The 13,794-nt window shown below is 35.0% G+C and overlaps 1 protein-coding gene across 2 annotated transcripts; it reads right to left on the minus strand.

Moving 5' to 3' along the window:
- Positions 1–6,116: 6,116 nt before the first annotated feature.
- Positions 6,117–12,927, minus strand: LOC105777685 (probable plastidic glucose transporter 3). Of its 2 annotated transcripts, none has more exons than XM_052622826.1 (15): positions 12,641–12,927; positions 11,841–12,008; positions 11,128–11,239; positions 10,973–11,040; positions 10,762–10,828; positions 10,263–10,362; positions 10,037–10,149; positions 9,700–9,793; positions 8,812–8,965; positions 8,577–8,720; positions 8,424–8,497; positions 7,803–7,891; positions 7,328–7,442; positions 6,743–6,927; positions 6,117–6,487 (listed from the first exon to the last, which is right to left on the minus strand). In XM_052622826.1, exons 2-14 carry the CDS (start codon positions 11,935–11,937, stop codon positions 6,745–6,747), a joined length of 1,410 nt encoding a protein of 469 aa, XP_052478786.1. In that variant the 5' UTR covers positions 11,938–12,008; positions 12,641–12,927; the 3' UTR covers positions 6,117–6,487; positions 6,743–6,744. The 2 variants fall into 2 exon arrangements, with proteins under 2 accessions (XP_052478786.1, XP_012456508.1); XM_012601054.2 differs by having other exon boundaries at positions 10,762–10,894; positions 12,641–12,926.
- Between the last annotated feature and the right edge of the window lie 867 nt (positions 12,928–13,794).

The raw sequence follows: 13,794 nt of genomic DNA on the forward strand, positions 1-13,794 counted from the left end.
ATTGTCATTATTTGTAGTCATAATATATTGACTAATGTTACCAACCCTAAACCCTATATTATTTTTTATAGGTGGAGTGTTCGTCCAGGCATCAGGAAGTCGTATGATGTCCTGATATACCCCCTCATGATTGAACAACATGCCCGGGACTAGCAGAGCCCGATGGATCCGGATCCGATGGCATATTATCCTCCGCAACTAGCAGAGCCCAAGCAGGAGCCCCAGCCAGATCCCGAACAATCACAGTCAAATGTGGATTCACATGGCTATCGTCCGGATTTGGCGGGCGGTGACTATTTTCGAGCTTAGGGGCGAATCGCCTCTGAGTTTGAACTGTTTGGATCCTACCCGCCGCATGATGCGGCATGCCCGCCCGTCGACCGTATCCATGACATCATGGGATTCATTCGGTTCAAGTTCGCCGTGACGAACGAGCCACAAGATTTTTCCTCTATGTTTGCCACACCCCCACCTGCGCCGAATGATGATGTTGGTCATCGCTCAGAACGTGATCGTCGACTTCCAAATAGGTATACCCCTAGGACAACACCATCGAACCATCAATTTTAGGGGTTTAATGCACTTTTTGTATAAATTTAATATTTCTAATTTAATATTTGCTTACTTCTGAAATTTTTTATATAAATTTAATTATTCTATTTTTTTCATTATATTAAAGCTGAATCCAAATATGAATGTCTCTATTTTCGATATAATTTTAATAATTCCAATTGGGCACATGGTATTTTATAACTTAATTTGGATACAATTTGGATACAATTTAAGCATAAGCATAAGCCGAATAATAAAATTTATTTCAAATGAATTATACTTTTTATAACAATATACATAAAAATTTTACATCATTAGGTCAATTCTGACCCGATCCGGACGACTGTTCAACATGAAAGTTTCGGTTAGGCCATTTATTCCAACTATGACCACTTAACATGCATATTCCATAACGTTTTCCGTCAGATTTCTCCCTAATGTCCATCTCATTACAAATTCTACTTGACTGTGGATGGCCCATTGGATTCCTCCGTAGCCCTCTGTCTGGGAGAAGCTCGAAAGTCATCGGCGGCACCTCCCACGTAGATAGGTCAGGCAGGACGGGGAAGTCATTCTCCCAGACACGCAATGTGGGCTCCAGCGTGTACACATCATCGACATATTGTTCAGCATCAAGGTTGACTTTAGCACACGCTGCCACGACATGCGCACAGGGATAATGAAGTGTTTCGAATCTCCTGCACTTGCATCGTCTGTTCCGGAGATCAACTCCGTAGGACCTAGTTGGTATACCAGGTCGACAACTGATGGTCTCAGTAAATCGAAACGTTTCCAGTCATCGTGAATATATTTCCACGTTCATTGACCTCGCCAACCGACGGTTTACGACCATTGCATCCCTGACATGTTCGACAAACACATGTCCCGCCTAAATCTGGTCGACTTGCTGCTGACCCATTCTTGGCATCAAAGTAGCCAGCCTGTAGAAAGTAGCAGAAAATACTGATGCAATTGGAAGATGACGTGTTTTCAACAAGACAGCGTTGATCCCCTCGACTAAGTTTGTGGTCATTTGGCCATAACAAAAGCCCTCGTCAAAACTTTGAGCCCACTGCCACGGCTCCATTGTGCCCAACCATTTTCGGAAAGATGTGTTTGTCTGCCCCTCCATGTCACTCTCAAGTCGGATCATTCTTTACTGGAAAATATGTGGCTCTAACTCGTACGCTGCATACGTATTAAGGAAAAATAAGTTCTAGTAAGTCGATAACATCAAACATTACAACTTATATTGAAAATATAATGTTATCATATACCCATTGCCACGACTTGTCTCTTCCAGTCAGCATTCTTATAATCTTTGTGGAAGTTAGCCACAATGTGACGGATACAGTAATCGGATCTCCACGGCACACCGGAACACCTAATAGCTGTAATTAAACCCTTCCCTCTATCGGAGATGATGCAAATGCTATTGTTCCTAATAACATACCTCCGCAAATTTGTGAGGAAGAATTCCCAAGACTCCATGTTCTCTTTATCTACGATAGCAAATGCTATCGGGAGCACGTTTCTGTTACCGTCTTAAGCAACCATAATAAGTAGGATCTATGTATATTTTCTATACAGCCAGGTCCCATCCACCTGCACAAGTGGCTTGCAGTGGGGAAATGCCCACACACATGGATCGAACGTCCAGAACATCCGATGGAAAATCCTTTTTGCCGGCTGTAACTGGTCGTCCTGGCCGTAATATGGCATTGTCTGCAACTTAATCACAGTCTCCAGTACATACTCTCGCATATCAGCTATCCAACCTTGAAGCTCGTTATACGACGAATCGTAATCCCCATACAGTTGCTCCATCGCCATCTGTTTAGCTATCCATGCCTTCCGATATGAGACTCGATACTGGAATCGTGCTTGCATTTCGGCAATCAGTACCGAAACTTTAATGGTCGGCATGTCCTTCACCATTGGCATGATACACGTACAAATAGTTTTCGAATAAAGTTTTCCATGATTTTCTGTCATACGTGTTGATGTTCATGTATGAGGACCAACAAATTTTTGTATCTCCCACATCTGAGAACTTCTAATGAATGCAGCTCGTACCCGCCAATTGCAGCCTTCCGCTGCCTTCCAACACTCCCCAAGATATATTGTCAGAGTAGACACGGAGACTTTATAATCCACCGATATATTCATGCTGTACCATTTAATGGCATATACGCACTCTTCTTTACAGCTGAATCTCTGGCCTATGAATAACTCCTCATCATCAGATGTTACGGCCAGCCTGCGAGGATGAACTATTTCAGGGTACTCCGGGAACTCAGCTACATACGTTGCGTCGGGGTCTATGAGCGACATGTGTGGCCCAGGATTATTGTGTATCAAAATACGCCGCATCTGCTCCCCGACCGAAGAAGCGTTAATGTCTTCATCGTCAATATCATCAGGTACATCGTCTACATCGGGATCACCGTCACTATCGACCTCTTCATCCCAATGATCGCCACCTCCTTCTTCTTCGCCACCACCTTCTTCTTCACCACCAACCATATCAACATCGGGTGTAATATTCAGGTCGATACCGATCCCACCCATAGTCGATTCACTATCAACGTATGATATTGGAGCCACCATCCATGGTTCTTGAGCTCCGTGTTCTTCATCAGATGCATTGACATCTTCATTTTACTCCATACCGGCTAACTCAGCAAATAAGTGAATCGGTGCATTCTTGTCACTCCCATTCCCACAGTAGAGATCGACAATTGTCTCCACGTCTTCGTCCTCTACAAGTTCCATTTCGACGAATTTGACCAGATTTGTCGAAACTGGAAACTTGTAGAAAATTTTTGATATCCTTCTCCCACAACGTCTAAGAATTTTTGCATTAATCATTGCCTTCATTTCATCGAACGAGACATTTCTATTAAATCTCATTGCTATTTGTTGCCGACATTCAAATACACATCCAACACTTGTTGTCAAGATGACTCCATCGAAATAAACGCATACAAAAAACTTAGCATCCATCTTCAATATTTAATCTGTCAAAAAATAAACAAAATCTCATAAAAAATCTCGAACGGTAAATAAATTACTTAAAAAAAATAATGTTTCAATATGCAATTTTGTACATGAAAACCGTTTAACCACTAATCCTAATAACTAACACAATAATAATATTAATAATTTTATACTCAAAATAATAAACACTAAAATTATTAATTAGGGTTTTACTAAAATAATAACTAACTAACTATAATAATAATACTAGTTTTTACTAACTAGTTTATTTTGGTAAATAAAAATAATAACTAACCATAATAATAATACTAGTTTTTACTAACAATAATACTACTAATTACATCTTAATACATTAATAACATCTTAATACTAACAACAACAACAACAACAACAACAACAACAACAACAACAACAACAATAATAATAATAATAACTAAAACTATCAATTTGAGTTTTATTAATCTTAATAACTAAACTAAAACAAAAATATTACAAAATATACAGAACAATAACAACAATATAATCAATTATTTTTAAAAAAAATACCTTCTTTTTCTCATCTCTTTCTCTTCTTTTCGGCAGCACCTCTACTTCTTCTTCTTCTTCTTCTGATTTTCTCCCTTCAGCTGGACAGAGCTCGTGTTTATAACACGAGTAGTGCCGTCAATCAGTATGGCACCATTGGTGCCGCCAATCTCCTTGGCACCATTGGTGCCGCCAATGGCTTTGGCACCTTTGGTGCCGCCAATCACCTTGGCCTGACCAGGGTGTTGTCAATTCGGTGCAGGCTTTTTGCAGGTTTTTTTTCTTCTGTTTTTTGTTTTTTTGTATATTTTGGTAAATAAAAAAATTATAATATTTTGGTTATTTTTTATTTTTTTATAATAATTTTGTAAAAAACCCTATAAAACAAAAAAATACATGTTTCCTTCCTTTCTTTCTTCCCATTCTACGAAAGCAAATTTTTTCCAAGCACAAACCCCATCCATTTGTGTACACTCTCATATATATATATATATATATGCTTAAAGGAAACAAAAAAATTTGGAGTTGAAAGTGAATTTTCGAGGGTCAAAAACACCCGTAATCGATTGGTCTTGTCCGTCGTTGGTGGTCATTGGACAAAAGTGGTGCTGCCACTCGCTAGTCCTCCACCCCCACTTGTCGCCTAACACGGCCTGACATATGCATTACAAATCCCCATAAATTACACCCTTAAATTTATTATTTTTTAAATGACTGTATATGGCATGTTTTCTTATCGGATTTTTTTTAAACCTGGATATTGGTGCCGCCATCTATACACTCTCCATCCTTAAAAAATATATATTTAACATGAATCATATGCTAATGGTGCCGCCACCCTATCTCCTTCCACTCTCAACAATGTTCAAAACATACTATTTTAGTAAATAATGATATTGATACACCATTTAGGTATTTAAATATTAATTTTGTATTATCTACGTGAAAAGATATATTTTTCTTATTCTACAATAAAATTTAATTATAAATATATATATTTTTAAATTTCGTATAAACCAATTCAAGCAAAATCCTTTAACGGTTTTATAAATTACATAATCAATCGTTAAATCAAAAGAATATATATCTACAATTAAACATAGCAATACTAAATTAGGTAATAGTGATTGATAGAAAAATATACAAAGCTATTGAATCCACTGTCCACACATACATTTGTGTATGGAAGGATTTGAATCGAGGGTGTTAGGAATTTAATCATTGCTAACACTACTAAAGGTTTCATTGGCATAATTGTTTTTTATATTTAATTTTGGTGAGTTAGTAATTTCAACTCAATTGGTGTGTGACACCCAATTCACTAAAAATTATAATAATATAAATTATTAATATTTGAGCACGTTTGCTTGATTTAATTAATTTTATTTAAAACTCTCAAAAATAATTCTATTACATAAAAATTGATTTTATTTTAAATATTTTTATTTTATTGAAGGTACATTTTAATAATTTTCTTCTGGGCTTGTTTGTTAGAAATATTAAAACATTGTATTTAAAAGGTCCTCGTATCATGCTGCATATTATATTAAAATTCATATGAAATTTAAAATATATCCTTTTAAAATTTTAAAAAAATACAAATTAACAGGGAACGGAGCTAAAGTGCTAAACCCAAGTTTGAAAAAAGATAGGAACTTTTAATAAATAAATTAATTAATGGTTTAAGTTAATATAATTATCTGTTTCGACATCATTGTATGGTTGGTAGATTAGAAAGTTATTAATTTCTTTGCAATGTGGGCAATACATTTACAGGGACTAAAATCAGCCACTTTACCAATAATGCCTTTCATTGAAGCATAAAACAACCTTTGGATTTTGATGGCTCAACTCAAACAACAGTTAGAAATGTGGGAATTTGTTGGAAAAAAGCTCATTGCCTGCCCTCATTACTATATTGTCCAGTTTGGCAAATGCAAGCTAACAGGCACCTGTTTGCCTGATAAAACGGATCATTACTATATTGACTACCTTGAATTGAAGTTGAAGCGATCTGGAATTTTTAGACAGTTTCACTGTAGTTAATTTCTCAGAATTCATTGTCTATCCATGCAATTCATTAACAACAAAAATATCGGGGTGCTCAACTCAAAATATGACGTTCCATCCTGAGTTGAAGTTAAACATATCATCCAAAGTGAATCCCCCGTATATGCTATATAAATTTCTCCGCCAGGAAATGTAGTAATTCAGTATTCAAGGAAACAATAAAATAATTTCTCTTAAGAGTTACATGGGCTAGGAGAGTGAGCACCTGATGAATGTGTTCTTTTCGCTATGATCCATCTATGACATCATTTACCAAGGTCTGCATCTTTCGGATTGATAAGCTGGCAGGATTAGCGGCAAGAGATATTGGTGCAATGAAATACTTATATCCCGAAGCGCCCTGAAAAATAATAATAAGGTCAACAAAATCAGGAGTAGAGAATGAATAAAGCTGTTAAAGTTACACAATAAAACAGGTTAATTGTCTTGGCAACTTTTACATTTCCAAGTTTCTTCACCACTCTTGAAGCAATCAAACATACAACCTAATTGACTACAGGGGTTTCAGTCCCACAACTATACTGAAAGAACAAGTTCAGATAGCTATATATAATATGTTCATATAAATTCAGAACACGAGAAGAAACTGATATACCCCTATTCTGATGGAAGAAGTGCAATTTCAATCTCTTGAAGTGATTTTCCTTTTGTTTCCAACACATTTTTCTTTATAAAAAGTACTGCCAGCAGACAAAAGGCACCAAAAATCGAATTCAGGACTAATGGTCCAATCTGTTCCAGTAACCGCAAAAATAACAGCCCGACAAAGAAATTTACAATCTGTTACAAAAACCAAAGTCAGAGGAGGTTCATAAAGTTAAAGAAAAGGAAATAAGGACAAACAAAAAGAGAGAAACCCAAGATTCAAGTGCCTCTTCCACTATCCATCTTAAATACCAACAAATGCATTTGAAATGATTGCCAGTGCTGCGCTTGTTTGCACATTTAAGATTCAAATTTAAGAAAAAATGCTCAATATCAATATCCTAAAAGCTTCTTTACTAGGAGAATATTACGAAACTATCCAATATGAAAGAAGACTGACCACAATAGTTTAAGATACCCTAACAATCTCCATTCAGGCAATTGAACTTGATTAACTTGTTGGAAATAAGCAAAGAAATAAATCCCTTGTCTGGCAACAGAATATTGAGAGGAGGAAGAGTTAAAAGCTTGTTACCCAATGGAAAGCCATGCAAACTGACACTGCATTTGCCCTAACCCGACCAGGAAACATTTCTGATAGTAGGATACTAGGGACTGGTCCAGCTCCAATAGCGAAGGCCAAGACAGACCTGCATTATTACATCATTAAATTTTTGGTTGAGAGAATGCCACACTGCAAATTGAAGTTGCTAAATATAGATTTTTATTTAACTTTCATAAATTATGTAATAAGGACATCTTAAACACGGTCTACGGGACCCCGCTGAATTAAAAATTAATTTAATGTACTAGACATATTGCATTCATGCTCTTCATATTTCTCAGGTAGCAAATTATATTGTGTTCAACGATGCCAGATATAAATCATCTTGATGATGGATGGAGCAGTAATCCTACATATGTAAAGTAACACTAAGCCACAAAGGTTTAATAAGCTTATCTCCACTACGAAAATAAACATTTTGATATTCAAAGGATTAACTACTTACAAAAGCATGCCTCCAACAGAGAGATAAACTCCACTACTTCTTGAAACTAAGGAAGTAGCTGAAGTTATCTGAAGAAACATTGCCACTACCTGGAACACAAAGCATAAATTGGAGTTTGATTGGTGTCAAAATTGTATTGAACATGACAAAAGTTGTTAAGTTGAAGTCTAACAATCAGAAATATATGTACCACAACATAGCACAATTCAAAAACTGTTAGGTTCAAATCTAACAGAGAGTGTACCACACAAACAGCACAATCAACTATACAAATATCCTCTGGGAATCTCTTACACTATCACTGGCCCTAAATTAAATGAATTTGTAATTCTTATCCTCTCGTGGTCATCAGCAACTGCAAACTGCATTAATGTAGTCTATACTATAGAACAATCTTGCAGAACAAGAACTATCTGCTCTTATAATTGCCAGAAAAGTTACAGATTTGAAAGTCCAACCAAGTCTGCATATACTTTCGCTTATAGGAGTTGACAGTTAGCTACCAAATACAAACCCCAAACATAACTGCAGAACAGAATCATATTAGGAACTTCAATATTATACGTATGCTCATGGCATGAGCCAAACAGTAAAAGACCAGCAAAAACTTTTCTTACTTACCATGCCTGAAAAGCTTCCAATGAGAAGTACCTTCCTTCCCAGTCTATCCATCAAAATCATTGCAACAAATGATCCTGGAGACATAAATAATACAGTTAAAGGAAAACTTCACAATGATGCACAAGATGGGTATTTGGTAACATAGCCATATACCTAACAAATTGGCAATTCCCACACACATGTTTGCAGACTCTGAAGGTACGCCAGCAGTTTCAAAGACAGTTGACGAGAAATAGAAAACAGCATTTATACCAGAGAGCTGTTGTAAAGCAAAAAGGGTAGACCCAATGAAAACAACTGCAAATAGAGAAGTTAACAAGTAATCATTTAGAAGGAAACGAGTAGATGCTACAACTGAAGTCTTACTGGAAAGTATTTGCATGTTCACCTTTACGATGATGGCCATAAAGTAGCTCTGAGAACTTGAATGTATCTGCCTCATCCCCTCTGTCTGACTTTGACAATTCAGCCATTGCACTTTTGACATATGGTCCTCCCAAAAGTTTTTCAAACTCAGCTTCAGCATCAGCAGCTCTTCCTCTCTGAAGCAAGTTTATAAAGCTTATAATATTCTACTGAGAAAAAAAATTCTTGAAGATAAACCAAGAGAAAGGATATCAAACTACTCATTCCCTCCCTCCCTCCCTATAAATAAAGATGATAAGTATATATTGGACAGAAAGAGCCCTAGAAGAGATGATGTTAGGGTATAGTGGAAGTCAGCATAATCCATAAATGAACCTAGCTTCCATGTTAGTATGTTATATTCTCCATCAAATTAAAATTTCAGGCTGAGAAGAGTTTGTTTAAAACAGTATAATGAGTCTGTTGTCCTATCTCAATATGTAGATACTTCTAAGAAATTACTTAAATATCTAATTCAGATCTATATCCACGCACTCAAAATTGTTCTTTTCTTTTCAGTTCAATATTTCTTTACAAAATGCTCAACTGTACAACTGCTTCATATTCAAATCTTGAATCTAATTGCAATTGAAATCTTAGAATTTTAAACTATAGAGTTAATGCAAGGTAGAATTAAAGCTAACTGTTCACAGTTATGGAACTATAACTCTAAAATGTGAACATTATTTCAATATTCCTTCTTCTTTCTAGTAAATTTTAATAACATTCACATCTGTTACCTAGATAAAGTTTTATTAAGAGAAGCTGAAACTTAACTTATGCTGACCATCTAATGAGAGAATGTAAAATTATTATTACAGAATAAGAATGTAAAATTATTATTACAGAATATGAAGGAAGAGCAAATCACCTTAAAAAGCCAATGGGGACTCTCTACAGAAAACTCCATAAAAAGAGCAAGTATAGCAGCAGGAGCAACAGATGCCCAGAAACATATGCGCCACCTGCACACATTATCAAGTTATGAAATATGTTATTACTCTATGAGTCAGCAAAGCACAATCCCGAGTTGTTAAAATACGTTCTTCTGATGACATTTTTTTGAAAAAGGAGAAAGTAACACCAAGCACATCCTCTGATGGTGGTGCCATCTTAAAGTTTGCTTCAAATGACCATAAGCAATCAGATTAAAACAACATTTTTGTTGATTATCATTTTCAAAGCTACTATTACTCATGATTTCTTACCAACCCTCAATTGCCTTAGCAGGGAATCCAATAAATAGAGAGCCCATCAATCCTAGGCCTGTTGCAATTTGAGTGAAGCTTCCATATGTACCTCTTACATAAGCTGGAGAAACCTGTTCATGGATCACATTACTATTGGAAAAAGAACAAAAAAGAAAGGAGGAAAGAAAAGAAGATGATGTTGAAATATAGCAGAAAAATAGTTTATAGATCATCTTTTAGATACCTCTGTCACATAAAGAGCTGCCACAGCTGGGCCAATACCCATTCCAGTCCCTACAAATAACCTCCCCAGAAGCATGGCCCAAAGGCTTTTTGCTGTCGCACTGCAAGAATATTTTGGACTTATATATGTAAAAGCAGAATTTTATTAAGATTATTAATTTAGAAGACCACAACCTTGATGCCAAAGAGAACCCCTAACTTAATCTTTATCATTTAATATGCTTATGAGAACTATAGGAGAAAGGTAGGAGGGAACCGATATCTCTCAACAAAATGACTCAGGGACCCCAATTTTAACAAGATAAATTTATCAGTTAAACTCAAATTTTGTATTGTGAATATTAGTATTAGCTAAGATCCAAAAAGGAAAAGTTCTGAACAAACCCTCAAAGACATTGTCATTTTAAAAGCATGTAAGCATAATGGAATAGCCTATTTGAGATAAATTCAAAAACAAAAATCCTAGAATGTAAGGTTAGATGAAACAATACTGCAATTACCTCATTGAAGCCCCAATTATCATAGGCAAAGCACATAGCTGGAGTGCCCTGCGACGCCCAACTCCATCTGCAATCAAACCACTGAACAGTGATCCAACAAAGGCACCCCCTAAACATGTACTTACGACCAGACCTTAATTTTGACAGAAGACAACATATTAGAACGATTTCACAAATAAGACAAGAACAACAAATTTATTGGCTCCGGTACCTTCAGCCATGGTATTCCCATGAAAACCAAGGTCACGTGAAATACTTTCTAGTGTTTCATTAACTACTCTGCATTAAGAACAACAAGCATAACGAATACATTATTGCCAAAATTCCAAGAAATACCAAAAAACGAAATTCTCGAATGGTACACACCCAAGATGATAACCATAGAGGAAGGAAGATAATGTTGCCACGAGTACATGCCGGAGTGAACGCTTCCAAGAAGGGACTCCAATATCCTTGCCCACTCCATTCAGCGAACGTTCTTAAAAGCCCATAAAAAGATTCAGCAAACTGTCAAACTTAATACTATTGAAACTAATAAAGAGTGCCTTCATTCAAGAAAAAGAAAAGCTTAAAACATATAAATGTTCTCCATTACTTGGAAGTGTCAGATATGGGCATTAGTTTGATACAAATATGTTGACTATTTTCTGAGATTTCCATGTATTTGTAAAGTGGTTAAATCCCCATGCTCATGTGAAAGTAAGACATGGGTGTCGACATGGGTACTTCAGGAAACATGAAAGTCAGAACAACATAGTTGTCAAGCGAATCCAACCATAGAAAAATTCATGCAACTAGTAACGAGGTACTAAACCCATAACATAAGAAAGCGAAAACAAAGCTTCAGGTTTCCACTTCATGCAACTTGCACTTTTTTAGAAGGTCGTTATATATATTGTTTCATAATTAGTGATTGCTAACCATTTTTATTATCTTAATCACTAAAAATGCATTTTGCACCTTCCAAATTAAAACATAGAATAATAATGAGAAACTTTTACTTACATGTCTGATAAATAAATTCACGACTTAAACCAAAATTAACCTAATAAAAAAAAAAGAAGTAAAATAAAGAATACCTGGACCTTGCTCTTTATCAAAGGCATCGAATCCATGCTCTCTGGTACCGCGCTTGTACATGGAATAAGCATCGAGGTGTCGACCCCGCATTGACATTTCCACGGGTTATTTTAAACCACCCTCCAAAATTGAATTAGAAAATACAAATCTCTGCTATGTCAATTGCTCTGCAAAATTAATCCGTGCAAGTTTTTTATTTAATTGATAAATAATTTAACCCCAAGGACTAAATCTAGTACAATTTTAAAATCTGTTACTATTTTTAAAAAAATCTGAATCGTTCACCTGAAACTACAAAAACGAAAGCATAGAAAACGTCGACGTTTCTGAAGGATCAAGAAATGGAGAAAGAACAGAACATATTAAATTGATCAATGGTTGAGAAACGGAGCAGAGGTGGATTTAGCTGAAAGACGGCAACGATTCAGATCGAATGTTAAGGAACTTACCATTCCGGTTCAGCATTAAAGAAGGAAACGGATTCAGATTAAGATTCAAGAAGAAGAAGAAAAGTGGAAAGCACTAACTAGATGCCATCGTTTGGGAAGGATCGAGGAATAGCGAAGGAACAGGACAGAACAGATCAAATTGATCGATGATTGAGAAACGGCAACATATCGGGAAGATCGAATGTTAAGGAACTTAAAAGTTTAGAGATTCAGCATTAAAAGATGGAAACAGACTCAGATTTAAGAAGAAGAAGAAGAAAAAAGTAAAACAAATATTTTCATTTAGTTCAATTAAAGATAGCGAGCAACATAACAGAAACGACACGTCGTATAGGGAAGAAAAAAAATACCTGTAAATCGAAATGAGAGAATCAGCTTCCAAGATGCTCGATAATGGCGAAGATTAGAGATTAGAGCTTGAAAGTGAGGGGAAAAAAAGAGAGAGAGAGAGGTGGTAACAGACAAGAGGCTAAAATGCGCGGAGAAGGAAGGTGTCTGATGATTGCCGCTAACGTACGCACTGTCCACTCTTCTACTGTATATATTTTTTGGAGAAGTGTCGGCTTTTTCCAAGTGAAGACGAGGAAAACTACGCGACCATTTCGAATCCAACCCGCTTTCTTTCTGGAACAAATTCTCTATTTGCTAACCTGCGCGTCTGTTGTTTACTATTTCAATTTATAAATATCCACGTGTCAGCATTACACCCCAAATGCCTCTTTTTTTTGTTTGTTTTATTAAAATATTAATTTAATTCATGGATGAATTTTGTTTTTCAATTAAAATATTTTTAAAATAAAATTTAAGATATCATCTTATGTTTTAAAATTGTTGTTAAACTTGTTAATATAAAAAAAAACATTACGGATATCATTAAATTTTAATAATTTGATGTTTTAAACCTTTTAAAAATATAAATTGACATTTTAAACATTTTGAGTTAGTGCTAGTTTATTGAGAGTGTATACTTTATTTAAATAATAATTTCGAGAAATAATTTCGTTCAAATCATCATTATATCAAAATATAATAATTCACAATCTTAAATTTTAAATTTGATAGTATATTTTCATTTGAAGGTTATATAATTAGACAAAGATTTTCAAATGTAAAACTAGAAAAGTTTTGAATATTTATTTGAATTTAATTTTAAATTAATAATTAAATAAATTTTACTTACCTTATTCATCGGTAAAAGATAAATTATGTCATGCATGCATATACCTTGTTCATTTAATATATATTATATATATTAGATTTTACTTAAAATAATAATTTAATTATATTGGTAGCTATTTTCTAGTTAAAGTGATAATACTTGAAATTTTGAAAATTTCTAAATGGATAATATTGTTTTAATGTTAATAATATAGATAAATTTTAGATTTTAAGATTTAATAATTTGACATTTTAATTTTTTTAACTAATACTAGTTTATTAATAGTGTATATTTTATTTAAGGAAGTATATTATGTAATGTGAGTGCATAAGTCCCATACACCGT

Source organism: Gossypium raimondii, chromosome 10, assembly GCF_025698545.1.
Source record: "Gossypium raimondii isolate GPD5lz chromosome 10, ASM2569854v1, whole genome shotgun sequence".
NCBI lineage: Eukaryota > Viridiplantae > Streptophyta > Magnoliopsida > Malvales > Malvaceae > Gossypium > Gossypium raimondii.